Genomic DNA, 12,772 nt, shown 5'->3' on the forward strand with positions numbered 1-12,772 from the left:
ATTCTTCCCGAACTTCCTTTTCCCTTGCGTGTGCTCGTAGTTCACGTGCAGTACTTACTACATCAGCTAAAAAAATGGATCCAGTGTCCTTTGCTAAGGATTTTATTGCTGGTGGAGTAGCTGCTGCTATTTCCAAGACTGCCGTAGCACCAATTGAACGTGTTAAGTTATTATTACAAGTCCAACATGCTTCAAAACAAATCTCCGTCGACAAACAGTACAAAGGTAGGTCATTTACTTAACCCTTCTGTCCGCCATGTTGGCTGGCCAAATTAAATTTTTCTACCGGTAATAAATTTAAGTTCTCAATTGTATTTTTTCAGAAAGTTTGCATATTTTGGTGCGTGTAACCTACTCAATAAGCATCGGCTTTTAAAATGTTCCGTTATATTTCCTTGCTTTGTAAATTATTGCATTCCGCTTATTTTAGAATTTGCCTAGTGGATTTTTAGCTCTGTCCTGTCGAATCAATTTTCAACGCTCTCAATAAGATTCTTTTACAGCGGAACAATCTGAGCAGTGCAAGCACGTGATGTACACGTGGCCTTCGCCTCCCCTCTGAAGTAGAAATCATTCCACTTTTCTTCAGATTTTGTCCCCCCCCCCTCCCTCCTTGTGAAGTAAAGGATGGGGGTGGAAAAGGGGTTAATGCCTGATCAACTCTCGATAACCCCCCCCCCCCCTCCACACATTCCGTTTGAAACTTTTTAACTTCTGGAAACTTCACTACGAAACACCTGTTGCGTCGTTTTTACCGGTTTTTCCCACATTCGGCAAAATCGTGCCAACCCCAATTAAAATACGGAATAACTGTTAGATGAATACAGCTCCTTCCTATTTTATGCTGGAAATAACGAGATATGACTTATAATTATCACATTCCAAATTAGAAACTCTGGTTTTATTGGAATCTGAATTTTTAAAGAAAAATAATATATACCCAGGAGGGAAAGTACCATTTTGATCAATGTCTGAATTAAACCACCATATTAACTTTTTACACTCCTTTAAGAGATTTAAATGCTCTAAGATTTTTTTTATAGATTATAAAAAAAAGAGTAAAATTCATCTCGTAAGCAAAACTTCACTTACTGCAAAAGACAACTTACAATCCTTAAAATCCCTGGTACTAAAATGTAATATGAAATTTCGATTTTTGAAAACTTTTATAATTTTTGTGAAATGTTAACAATATTTTTCGAAAATATTATTGCTGTTCAATTTCTGGTTTGAATATTTAATAGTGTTAGCAAGCTCCGATTTCCATGTAACTACTTAGGGGAAAATTTGTAAGCACAGAATTGACTTTTAATTAATGGGGAGATAGTCTCGGAATTTGTCTAGTTTTATTCTTGAAACTTTTAGACTTCAAAGTGCTGGAAAGTTTTAGCCCAAAACAGTGTGTGGTTTTAAGATTTTGGGCTGACAACACCTTCCAAAACTGAATTTATTTAAAAAATGAAATTTTTTCTTTTTGAAGATTTTTATGTGCATTGATAAAAAGTTTTTACGTGGGTGGTGGGAGGCTTGTAGTTGCTGAAACATTCTCATTATTGCAAAAAAATAGTCTTCAGTCCAATATCAACTCAGGGGTCTGTCCAGGATTTTTCACAGGGTCCGTTTTTTGTGAAAAATGAATTAATTTTGTGAAAAAAATTTCGCAAAAAAAAAAAATTTTTATTAAAACGAAATTTTAGAATTTAGAGATGGCACAAACTGCATTAAACTTAAAGTTGAGTGTTTTCCTCTTCTACGTCGAGAAAATCATTCTGGATTTTTTTTCTGATATTTGGCTGGGGGGGGGGGGGGGCATCGCTCTTTCAAGTATCAATATTTATCTACCATTCTACATTATGTTAAATTATACTAGATATATTTCTGTACAGTACTTAAAATAATTGTAACAAAAATATAAATAAATGAAATAAAATTCAGAATAGGGTTCAGCATTCAACTTTTTGACTCAAGACACTCTTAAAAAGCACAGAATTTCGTTCAAAACTTATAAATCCAAAAATTATCGGTTTATACACAGAAATATGTTATTTTGCTTTCAGATTTGCTCTTTCAATAAACAATTTGACAGATCCGATCTTGTTTATCAGAACTTTGTGAAGGGTCCGTTTTGTTTCATCGGGATTTTGTGAAGGGTCCGTTAACGGACCCAAATATCCTCTGGCCAGACCCCTGCAACTGGTTTTGCAATCCCAAGTTCTGTATGTAGTTACTGGGCTAATGTACTGAATTAGTGTTAACTATTTGTAGTACAGTGGACCCTCATTTAGACCAGATTTGATTATACCTACATACGTACCTAGGTTGTTTAAGATTTGACACCTTTTAATTAAACTATATAACTTGAATGAATTTTGATTTGACATGGATACAGCATTACAAGCAAATAAAATTTTCTCCGCCTTCAAAATAGAAATTCTGAAAATAACATAACACATAATATACTGCATTTTGGTGTACTAATAAAAGAGTTATTGAAATTGGAGACATTTTTTGGTAATAATTAAAGACGTACCGAGTAGCACTTTGGCCGAGTACCGAGTACTCGGCCTTTCACTACTCGGCCGAGTTACAAAGTACCAATTATGTTTTAAGAAGGACCACCGACACACATATGATGAATTTTGAACTTATTGGAATAGTAGTATAGACCTCCTTGTCCCTATAATAGTTTTTAAAACTAAATTCCTGCTGAAATTTAATTACGCATTATATAAACAATTTTGTTTGTGTCAAAAATTTTACAAAAAAAAATATTTTTAAAATTAAAAATAAATAAAAAGTATGATTTATCAAGTTGGAATTAAAACAAATTACAGTGAAATCCCTCTAATGCAGACACTAACGGGACTTTTTTTTTGTCCGCAATAGAGAGGTGTCTGCAGGACAGGGGTTAATAATGTTATTCGCATAGGAACTGGGGAATTAAAAATTGTCCGCATAAGAGGGATGTCCGTTAGGAGGGGTTTCACTGTATACCAATCAGTTACAGTTCTAGTCCGCTAAACATAAATTTTAAAAACAGATAAAACAAATGTGCAGGAACACTGCAGACACGTGTTTCTGACCCCCCATTACAAGGAACGTCTTCTTCAGTGCATAACATGTGAGCTAAAGAATGTAAAGACATACGACAAAAAAATCCGAGTTTTGTCTTTAAATCCATGAGCTCCCATTTTGTGCATTGAAAAAGAAATTCCTTGTAACACCAAAACACGTGTCTGCAGTGTTCCTGCACTTTGCTTTTAATGTTGTTTTATTTCCTTTTATTTTTTAAGCAAAGGTATTTTTATATTTTTTATAACTAATTTTTGTTTGTAGCAAAAATTCATTCTTAATATAAAAATTCCATATTTTCTATACTTACCTTTTTTGCATAATTTTTAATAAATAAGTTTTATTAACTTTGGAGACATTAAAATAAAGATTTATTCCACTGAATCATTACAAACTTCATTATTCTCAAAATTTAAATTTTAATTGTAAATGATTGCATAATATAATGCTTGTTCGTTTTTTTTTTTATAAATTTTAGTATCTGTCTTGGACATCATTCAACTTTTTGCAACTACTCGGTATTGACCGAGTATCTGATCAGAATTTGGCCGAATACCGAGTACTCGGCAAATTGGCCGAGTACCGAGTAGTTACCGAGTACTCGGTACGTCTCTAGTAATAATTCCAAAGTTCTTCCCAGAAGTGAAGTTGAAACACATTAAGTGGATTTTCATGCGCAAAAAAAACTCCAGTTTTTCGAAGCCAGGGGTAAAAATGAAAATGTTTTCTGTACCCTTAGTATTCCTCGGAAAGCGATAGTGCACCAAAGAGATAAATGGTGAAATCCCGTTACAACGAACTTCAAGGGGCCGCAATTTTCGTTCGTTGTAATGGAATTCAAATAATGTAACATGGCAGTTAAATAGGAACTGAAAGCGTAGTTCGTTGAAACTGAAATTTCGTTGTATTTGTTATAACGGAATTTTACTGTTCAACAGTTTAAAGCTAGTTAACCAACCTTTTTTATTCTGTAGAGAAAAAAACTCTTTTGAGCACACAGTTATAACTAGACTTGCCAGATTTCTGTAACGTTCAACCGGAATGCCCCCCAGCATCAAAAGGGGTACACATCTGTGGCTGACTTTCCAAGTGTTTTATTGGAGAGTTTATTCTCAATGCTATGAATAAGTGGTTAATATTCATGAACCTAAAATATGAGTGATAAAAAATTGCACAAAATTTGAAAATTTCACTACTTGTAAATATTGAAAATTTGTTTCGGTTAGAAAAAACATTTTTAATGATGAATAAAAAAATTGTTCAATATTTAGATATCCTTTTCAATTTATATAACTTTATTAAAGTAGTTTTAGGTTTTAACTAGATTTTCTATCGCCAATCCGACTTGAGTGATTACGTTATATTGAATTTTGCCGGAATGCCTCTATTTTTTCGTTAGAGTATTTTCTACCCCACATCCTATTTTTTTCCAAATTTTTGATTATGTCGATGATTATTAAAAATGTAAGATCTTGTAGACTTGTTAAAGTACAATTTGTTTTTTGCTTTAAATTCTTTTATTTGCCGTTTTTACATTTTTGATGCTTTCATTTTCATTAAAACAATATCTTTGCATCTGATATGAGAATCGACTGATTTTTGATGCTTACTATGCTTTTCTGGAGGGTAAAGAAATGAAATCTCTTCAATCCTATAAAAATCGATAAATTTTCAAGCCAAATTTATGAGAGTCGAAACGTTAAAATCTAAATCGTTGGTTTGATTTTTGCTTCAATTATATAAATTGTGATTAGTAATAAGTTTATTGTAGGGCTCTAAAATGCAATTCTAAAATAACTTTGAAAATTGCAATCTCTTTGCCTCTGCCATGGGTATAAGTTTTTGCATTTATGATGCTTACTGTGCCTTGTGAAGAGGCAAAGAAATTTAAGTTCATTTGTATTTTTATTAAAATCATTAAATTGAAAAGTTTTTCAAAATTCGTGGTCTTTAAGATTGTCGAATCCGAGATTTATACTGCATGGCCCCGTACTCGGCAGGACTGTAGGACTCTTTCGACGGCAAGCCCCTCGTAAGAGTGTCGGAAAGTTAAGTTTGGAATCGCTAGCTGAAATTTATATTTCTTTCAACTTTAAGTGTTTTAATACATGTGTAACATCGTAGTTGGCAGGGTATGATTTTCTTCGTTAAAAAAAAGGGGGACTTTTTTTTAATCTTTCTTTTTATTTTAAAAATTAGTAGCCAGGGCCCAATACAGGCTGATTTTGCTACCGTTTTTCGGTACCTTCACAAAAATCTTGTTTTGAAATAGGTACTTTCACAAAAATCAAGTAATAAAATCAGTAGCTTCACAAAAACATCAAAATTTGCATTTTAAAATATAAAACTTGTTTCTCTGTTTAAAACAAAATTTACTCTTAAAATAAAATTCTAAGCAGGTTTATATGAACAATCTCTTAAATAGCAACCTTTTTGTGGTATTTTAACTAATTTTTAGCTGTTTCTCGCCAAAGTGTATGCAATATCATCACAATCCTTTAACATATTTTGGGGCACTGTTTTTCTCATAATTTCCAATATTGTACACATATTACGTAGCCCATTGAGCTAAAATTAGTATGGTATTTTTAGTACTTCTTAGGTTTTTAGCTCACCCCCAACCAAAAAACGAAACCTGTTAAAAGTAATACTAGATGACATTTACACTTTTTGAACTAAAATTTCACTTTTACAAAAATTAAGATGCCTCTAAAAGTTCACAAAAACAATACTGATAAAAAAAGAACATTCATAAAAATAGAATGATGCAATACTTTCACAAAACTAGGTAGCAAAAAAAAAAATCCTAGATAGGCTTCTGGTAGCTATTGACTACTTAACATTGATAAACATAGCATATTTTATATAATAGATGAAAGAGCAACTAATAGCTAAACATTGGTGTGTCACTGTTTCTTGGGATTATAATTTTTATACTTTTTAAAAGAAAAATTCTTGAAATTTTGATCAATATTGAATATTAAAAAATTTTGTATATTTTTTTTTTCAAAAGGATCCTAATATTCGAAATGGATTTTCTGTATTACAATCTCGTAGGAGTAACCTTATCTTTCTATGCCAAAATCAAACACAAGCTTCACCGCAAATTAGTTTGTTTGGTTATGAAGTTGTTAGTACATGTTTTGTTTTTGTGAAAATACAAATGACCAATTTCAATGAATTTCACTTTTTATTCATTCTACTTTGGGGGGGGGGGGGGGATGGCTTCAATTCTGTGTGAAGTAATCTTTCCCCTTATTACGGCCCATGGTTTTCATAAGGCTTTTCTTTGTTAAAACTACTGGGAAACAAGATTGAAGTTTCAACTTTCACTTGGTTTAGTTTTTTCTTAATTTTTATGGGGCATCTGATGAATATGCAAAAGTTGGACTGATATTAAGTTTTGAACACGTGTAACCTTATTTGGCACACTAGAGAAGGACTAAAATATTACTATATTTTCAATATTTATTTTTCAACTACAGTATTTTCAATATAAACATTATGTTAATCATAGTAATATTGTTCTTTTATTATTAAAAATAACTAATTATGTACTATATTTTTATGATGTATTAATACATCATTAACATAAAAAAGTACTATAATATTCCTTTTTTATTTTATATTCATAAAATGATTAGTAATGTAAAAGATCAATTCATATTATAAATGCCTAAATATTAAAGGTTGCTCAAAAAAAAATCTTAAGACTGCACAGACTAATGCTTATTTTTTTATTTCTGAATCCTATAACTGTGTAAAAATAGCTAACATAATGAGTAAAACAGCTAAATGCTAAATTAACTTCATTGAAATTGAAAAAAATGCAAAATGAAATATTAGATATACAGTCGACTCTCGAAGTACGAGGGACCAAGAAAAAGATTCGACATAGCCGAAGTTCGAGATACCGAAAACTAACTATTATTTCCCTTTTGAAACAATTGTAAAAGTAATTAAACAAAACCACACATAAATGCTCAGATAGGAGAGAAAACTTGTATTAGTTTCCCCCCCCCCCCCCCCGCCGCCCCCCCCCCCCCCAAAAAAAAAAAAATACAAAAGTGTGTAAAACTTGAAGAACATAAGCAAAAATAATATTACTAATAAAAAAATGTATTTCTTACTTCACATTTAATAAATATTGCTTTATACTTGCTTGTTTTTTTGAATTAATATTTCTGCTATGTATGAAATCATTAATTTTACTCATGGCATTGAATATATCCTGTGGAACATTTTCCCGACTTTCAATAGAACGATGAATAATCGATAGTGCATTACTAACATCTGCATTTGTTGGCAAATCATTATGTTCAGAAATTTCAATTTTCTCTTCATTGTCCGTACCATCTTCTTTAGCTGTTACTTCTGCAACAATATCTTCATCGCAAAGTTCGTCGCAGGTAATGAGCTCGGAGTCAACGTTTACGAAGTCAGAAAGTTCCAATGATTGTTCTTGAAACACATCTCTGAACTCGTTGTCCAAACATTCGTTAACCTCATCAACAATATTGGGAGCACTTGAAGGAAAGAATCCGCATTTCTGAAAACAATGAGCAATTGTGTCTTGGGAAACATCATTTTGCCAGGCACTAAAAACCATTCGAAGAGCATCTAATACCGATATGGAACTGGTATGCTCTTTATTATTTTCAATATCATTGAACTTTCTAATTACTCGTTTCCTATAATGCACTTTTAAATTACGAATTACTCCCTGATCAGCTGGCTGAAGTTTTGCCGTTGTATTTGGTGGGAAGAATTCAAGCTTAATTGACTTTAAATTTTTTAACTTTGGATGTGCTGGACAATTGTCCACAAACAGCAAAACTTCTCGAGATTTTTTATGAAAACTCAAATCAAGTTTTCTCACGTATTCTTCAAACGGCTCGCTGGTCATCCAGGATTTCTTATTGCTTTTGTAATTTACCGGCAAAGATTTGACATTTTTAAAGCAACGTGGGTTTTTCAATTTACCAATAACTAAGAGGGGTAACTTTTCTGATCCATCAGCATTGGCACCAACAAGAACAGTTAAGCGATCTTTGCTCATTTTTCCTCCAGCGCTAGAATAATCCGGTTTCATCAATATTAAAGACGTCTGATGCTTTGTAACCAAACAGTAGGGTGGGAAGTCTTATTCTCCATTTTTCACAAAGACTTTCCGGGACGTGTTTAGCTTCTCCATGTAAATTCCGAAAAACTATGTTATGACGAGCTTTAAACCTCTCGAGCCATCCACTGCTTGCTACAAAGTCCATGTGTCCAAGGAGTTTGCCAAAATCAAGTGCTTTTTCACGAAGGAGAATTCCACTCACAGGGATTTCAGTCCGCTTATGCTCATAATTCTTAAACCATTTCAAGAGTGCCGTTTCAATGTCGGTGTATGTGCACTCCTTGATTTTTTTACGATTAAGATTTGCAGAACCGCCCTTTGTTTCGTAATGTTCTAATATTTTTTCTTTGTTCGACATTATTGTCGATAATGTATTCGGCGGTATGCCATATTTCAGGGCCAAGTCCTTTTTCTTAACGGTAGGATTATTCTCTACATCTTTAATTAAATCGACCTTTTCTTCAATAGTTAAAATTTTTAGCTTTCTCTTACTCATTTTTCAAAACGCTGAGCATGCAATCATTTACTAAATGCTACGAGTGCTAAAAAGCTGAGATCAGCGAAGCTTCAAGTGAGCAGTTCCAAGTTCAATTGGTGGGTCACTAACTGGTTTAGCCCTCACCCAGGGGTATTACACGTGCTCTCTTTCTTGCTAATCCCTTATCAACGTCTGGTCTATCTCCCTTTTGTACTCGTTCTAACAGAGCCACTGAAAAGAACTTATCGAAGCGTGAACAAGCAACGCGTGAACGAGTGCATTTTAGCTCTTTCTCTCGTCAAAAGAGGTGGCGACTTGTCAATTACGCCCCCGTCTTCAAAGCCCTAACAAAAGGGAGCAGGTGGTGAAAATAGCAGAATTTTCTCCGTCATTTTACGGTCAAGTTGGTTTCGCTACTGATAATCAGGGCAATAAATGTTAAGAGATGTCTGTCTCAAACTTCGAGATAAGTGGAGTGAACTTAGAGTTAACGAAAAAAAAACCATTAAGAACATTAGCAGAAGTTTGGGACCATCCAAAAACTTCGACATAAGCGGAAATTCGAGTTCAGCGAAGTCGAGATATCGAGAGTCGACTGATTGAAAATATCGGATATATATATATATCAAAATATCTGATATTTTCGAACCCTGAGTGTACAGCACTTGGTAAGTAAAAGTGTTGTCATTTCATTAATTTCAAGCTCCATTTCTGCAAAAAAGTTTTTTCCCCTGGTGTTTCAGGATAGGAACAATAATTAAAATGGACCCTATTTCCAGAAAAAATCAAAATGTAATCTGGTCCCAATCTATTTAGATAATCGGTTTTACTGTACTTGGGGTGTGAAAATGTTTTTGGGAGCATATGCAAGTCTTGTCATGATGTTTTAACCATGTTCAACTATTGAAGCATAATGAAAATAAAATATATCTGAACAAGACTTAAAATGTAAGTTTCAAATAGATTCCTCATTGTACTGTACATTCCAACGAAGTTTTTTTTAATTGAGACTAATGAAAAACTGTGAAGGAATGGAATATTTGTGATCATATTAAAGAGAAAAAGACTGCTCAAAAAATTATTCTTAAATGTAAAAAAATTGGTATTTTATTTCTGCAGCTTTTACCCCGTTGCCGGTTAGGATTTTATCGCAGCAAGTCTAATTTAATATAAAAGTGGATGTTTCTTCAATAAAAAAACTAGTATATATTAATCCCTTGTTATATCGCTCATTCAGATATACAGAATAGCTTCGATTTAACGATTTCCCTAATTTAATGAAAAATTCTACTGGTCCGTATTCGACTGTATTAAATATCTATGCTCCTAGATTTAACAATATCCTTGATTTAACAATTTTTTTTTTATCCAATCCCTTGACAATGATTAAATCAAGGTCTGTATTGTGCTTTTCCTTTGTCTCCCAAAAAAATTTTTTGAGTATATCTTCATTAAAGAAAAGTAATTTTTCTTACAAAGGGAAGAGTATTTTCTTTTAATCTGTGATCAAAACTTATATTCTTATAGCGTCTGAATTTAATGCTGTTTAAGCCAAGCTATAACTTTCAATTTATATTCCTCCCATATGAGGTTTTTGCAAAGAAATCACAAAGGGTGTTTGATCCAAGAAATTTGGCTTGCCTTTTCCGAAAATGTTGGACTGACGACACATTCTAAAACTAGTTTTTACGTATGGGGAGGGCTGGGAGCATGCATCCTCATAATTTCCAAAAATTTCGCACTGTTGTCGGAAAATTTAAATTGGAATCCACTATTACCCCATTATTATTTTAAAAAATTTGTTTGTGCATGTCATCAATTTGCAGGTTAATTGATTGGTTGATTTTTATGACATTGGTTTTCTCCGGACAAGAGTTTTCAAGTCGTGTTATTATGGGTTAATATTTTCCACAAACCTTTCTAAGAAGAATAAAAGCAGGAAGGGCATTTGTTGTAATGATGATTTAACCATGTTCAACTATTGATCTATCATGAAAACAAAATATATCTGAACAACTTATGTCTGCCATTAATTTAATATTCATGTTGATTTAATATTTTTCAAAAAATATTATTATATTTAGGTGACTTTTTCTATATTACATTGCAAAGAGTTTCTGAAAAAAAATATTTGGCTGCAAAGTTATGTAGAAATGTATTTCATGTAAAAGTAAATTTCCTATACATGAACCAGTACATCTTCATGCCTATTGGCAGACGAAGATTTCTAACGCTGCCTATTTGTCTTGAAATGATGTTCTAACCATGTTCAACTATTGAGAAATAATGAAAAAAATGATAGTACTGATCAAGACATTAATGAATTAAAATAAATTTTACAGAAAATAATGTCTAGCTATAATATATGCTGTACAAGCCAAAACCAAGGATCCTGGAGTCCTCATAGTTTAAGGAAATTTCGGTCTTCAAAAAATTTTGCTCGAGTCCAGTATCAGACTATCATCTGTAATACAAAATAGATGTCCAGATTTAGTAAAATGCAGTTTAATAGGGACAAGATAAATGAATGTTTACTATATTTGCGACTTTAAAAACATTGCTACTGTCCACCTCTGAGAAATAGAAATATGGGGTTTTGAGAAAGTCCATTTCTTTCAAGGGAGAGCAATTAGAAAGGTGTCATTGTTAGGTGTCGAGTTTGGCTACCATTACAACCCTTTATTTTTTTTTTTTTTTTTTGGTAAGAATATCCTTTACCGCTTGCTACTTATCACCTGAGTGATATTGTGTCAAGTAGGCAATAAATAACTCTGCAAACTAAATCTGCAAATTCTTAATTTTTCCTCACCCCTATTTCAACAAATGGAATTGTTCAATCAGTCGGGCAGCGGAGCTCAACTTTCCAGAGGTGGACAGTGTGTTCTTTTAAGAGATAATAGCTTGTATCTGTAACTTTGTTTAGTGATCTATTACAGAATGTATTGGTCAAATTGTAGTGTGTTGTAAAAAAATAAATATTTTAAAACAATATTCTTCACATTTGATAAATTTTTGGTTTTTGCTACTTCAGGAATGGTGGATGCCTTCGTCCGAATCCCAAGGGAGCAAGGTTTCCTGAGTTACTGGAGGGGTAACTTGGCCAATGTGATCCGATACTTCCCAACGCAGGCTCTCAATTTTGCCTTCAAGGATAAATACAAGCAAGTGTTCCTTGGTGGTGTTGACAAAAAAACCCAGTTCTGGAGGTACTTCTTGGGTAACTTGGCTTCTGGTGGTGCAGCAGGAGCAACCTCCCTCTGCTTTGTCTATCCTCTGGACTTTGCCAGGTAAGGACTACAGATTCTTCACAGGCCCGTGTGCAGGATTTCATAAAGGGAGGGGTTGAAACCTTTTCCCTTTGTAACTTACGTTGTCAAAGGAAAACTAACTACGCGTGTTAAATAGTTCATTTTAGTTCGATAACTAGGCTTTTTTTTAATTATACGTTTTGCGTTTTTTTTTTTTTTAATGAAATCTTATTTGTACAGTTGAACATTTTGTAAAAGCACACATTTCTTTTATGCCACCTCATTTTCCTTTTTTTTTTTTTTTTTTTTTTTTTTTCCATCAAATAACATTGAACAGGAATTGAATGAAAATAAAAATTTCATTTTAAAAAAAAATGCTTTTTTGCATAGAAACATTTTTCTGCTGTGTGAGACTACTAATTCATCCAACGCTAAAGGCGTACTATAAAAAAACAGTAAGCAAAGTAACCATTTTCCCTGCCCCTAAGTTTTTTTGGGGGCGGGGGGGGGGGCTACATCATTGTCTAATATTCTTTTAAATAATTTTCCCCAGCATTCTTACAGCATTCCTAGACTCTCCAACCAATTCCATTTTTTCAAGCACTTAGATGCAAAGGTGCTTGGGAATCCTACAATTAAGGAAAATATTAATTGTTAAAGTTGGGAAATATTAAAGAAGGTGAATACTGTTTTAGAGTTTAACTCTAAAATTAATTAAAACTTAAAAAACATTTTGAAAAAACCTTTAATGATTCATTGATTTTTTTTTTTTTTTCAATGGGAGGGGTTTAACCCCTAAAACCCTCCCCTTGGACACGGCTCTGTTATTCAAAGGGGTCTAAGGACCTATTA

General features: G+C 32.9%; 1 protein-coding gene across 2 annotated transcripts in view; it reads left to right on the forward strand.

Moving 5' to 3' along the window:
* Positions 1 to 12,772, forward strand: part of LOC129232472 (ADP/ATP translocase 3) — a 52,707-nt gene continuing 39,935 nt past the window's right edge. The window contains exons 1-2 of one of the 2 annotated variants that reach the window (XM_054866617.1): positions 1 to 225; positions 11,704 to 11,959. In XM_054866617.1, the coding sequence (XP_054722592.1) occupies positions 75 to 225; positions 11,704 to 11,959 (407 nt within the window). In that variant the 5' untranslated portion in view covers positions 1 to 74. The remainder of the gene's footprint in view (positions 226 to 11,703; positions 11,960 to 12,772) is intronic. The other variant, XM_054866618.1, reaches the window with a different exon arrangement.

This window comes from Uloborus diversus, unplaced genomic scaffold (genome assembly GCF_026930045.1).
Source record: "Uloborus diversus isolate 005 unplaced genomic scaffold, Udiv.v.3.1 scaffold_12, whole genome shotgun sequence".
Classification (NCBI taxonomy): domain Eukaryota; kingdom Metazoa; phylum Arthropoda; class Arachnida; order Araneae; family Uloboridae; genus Uloborus; species Uloborus diversus.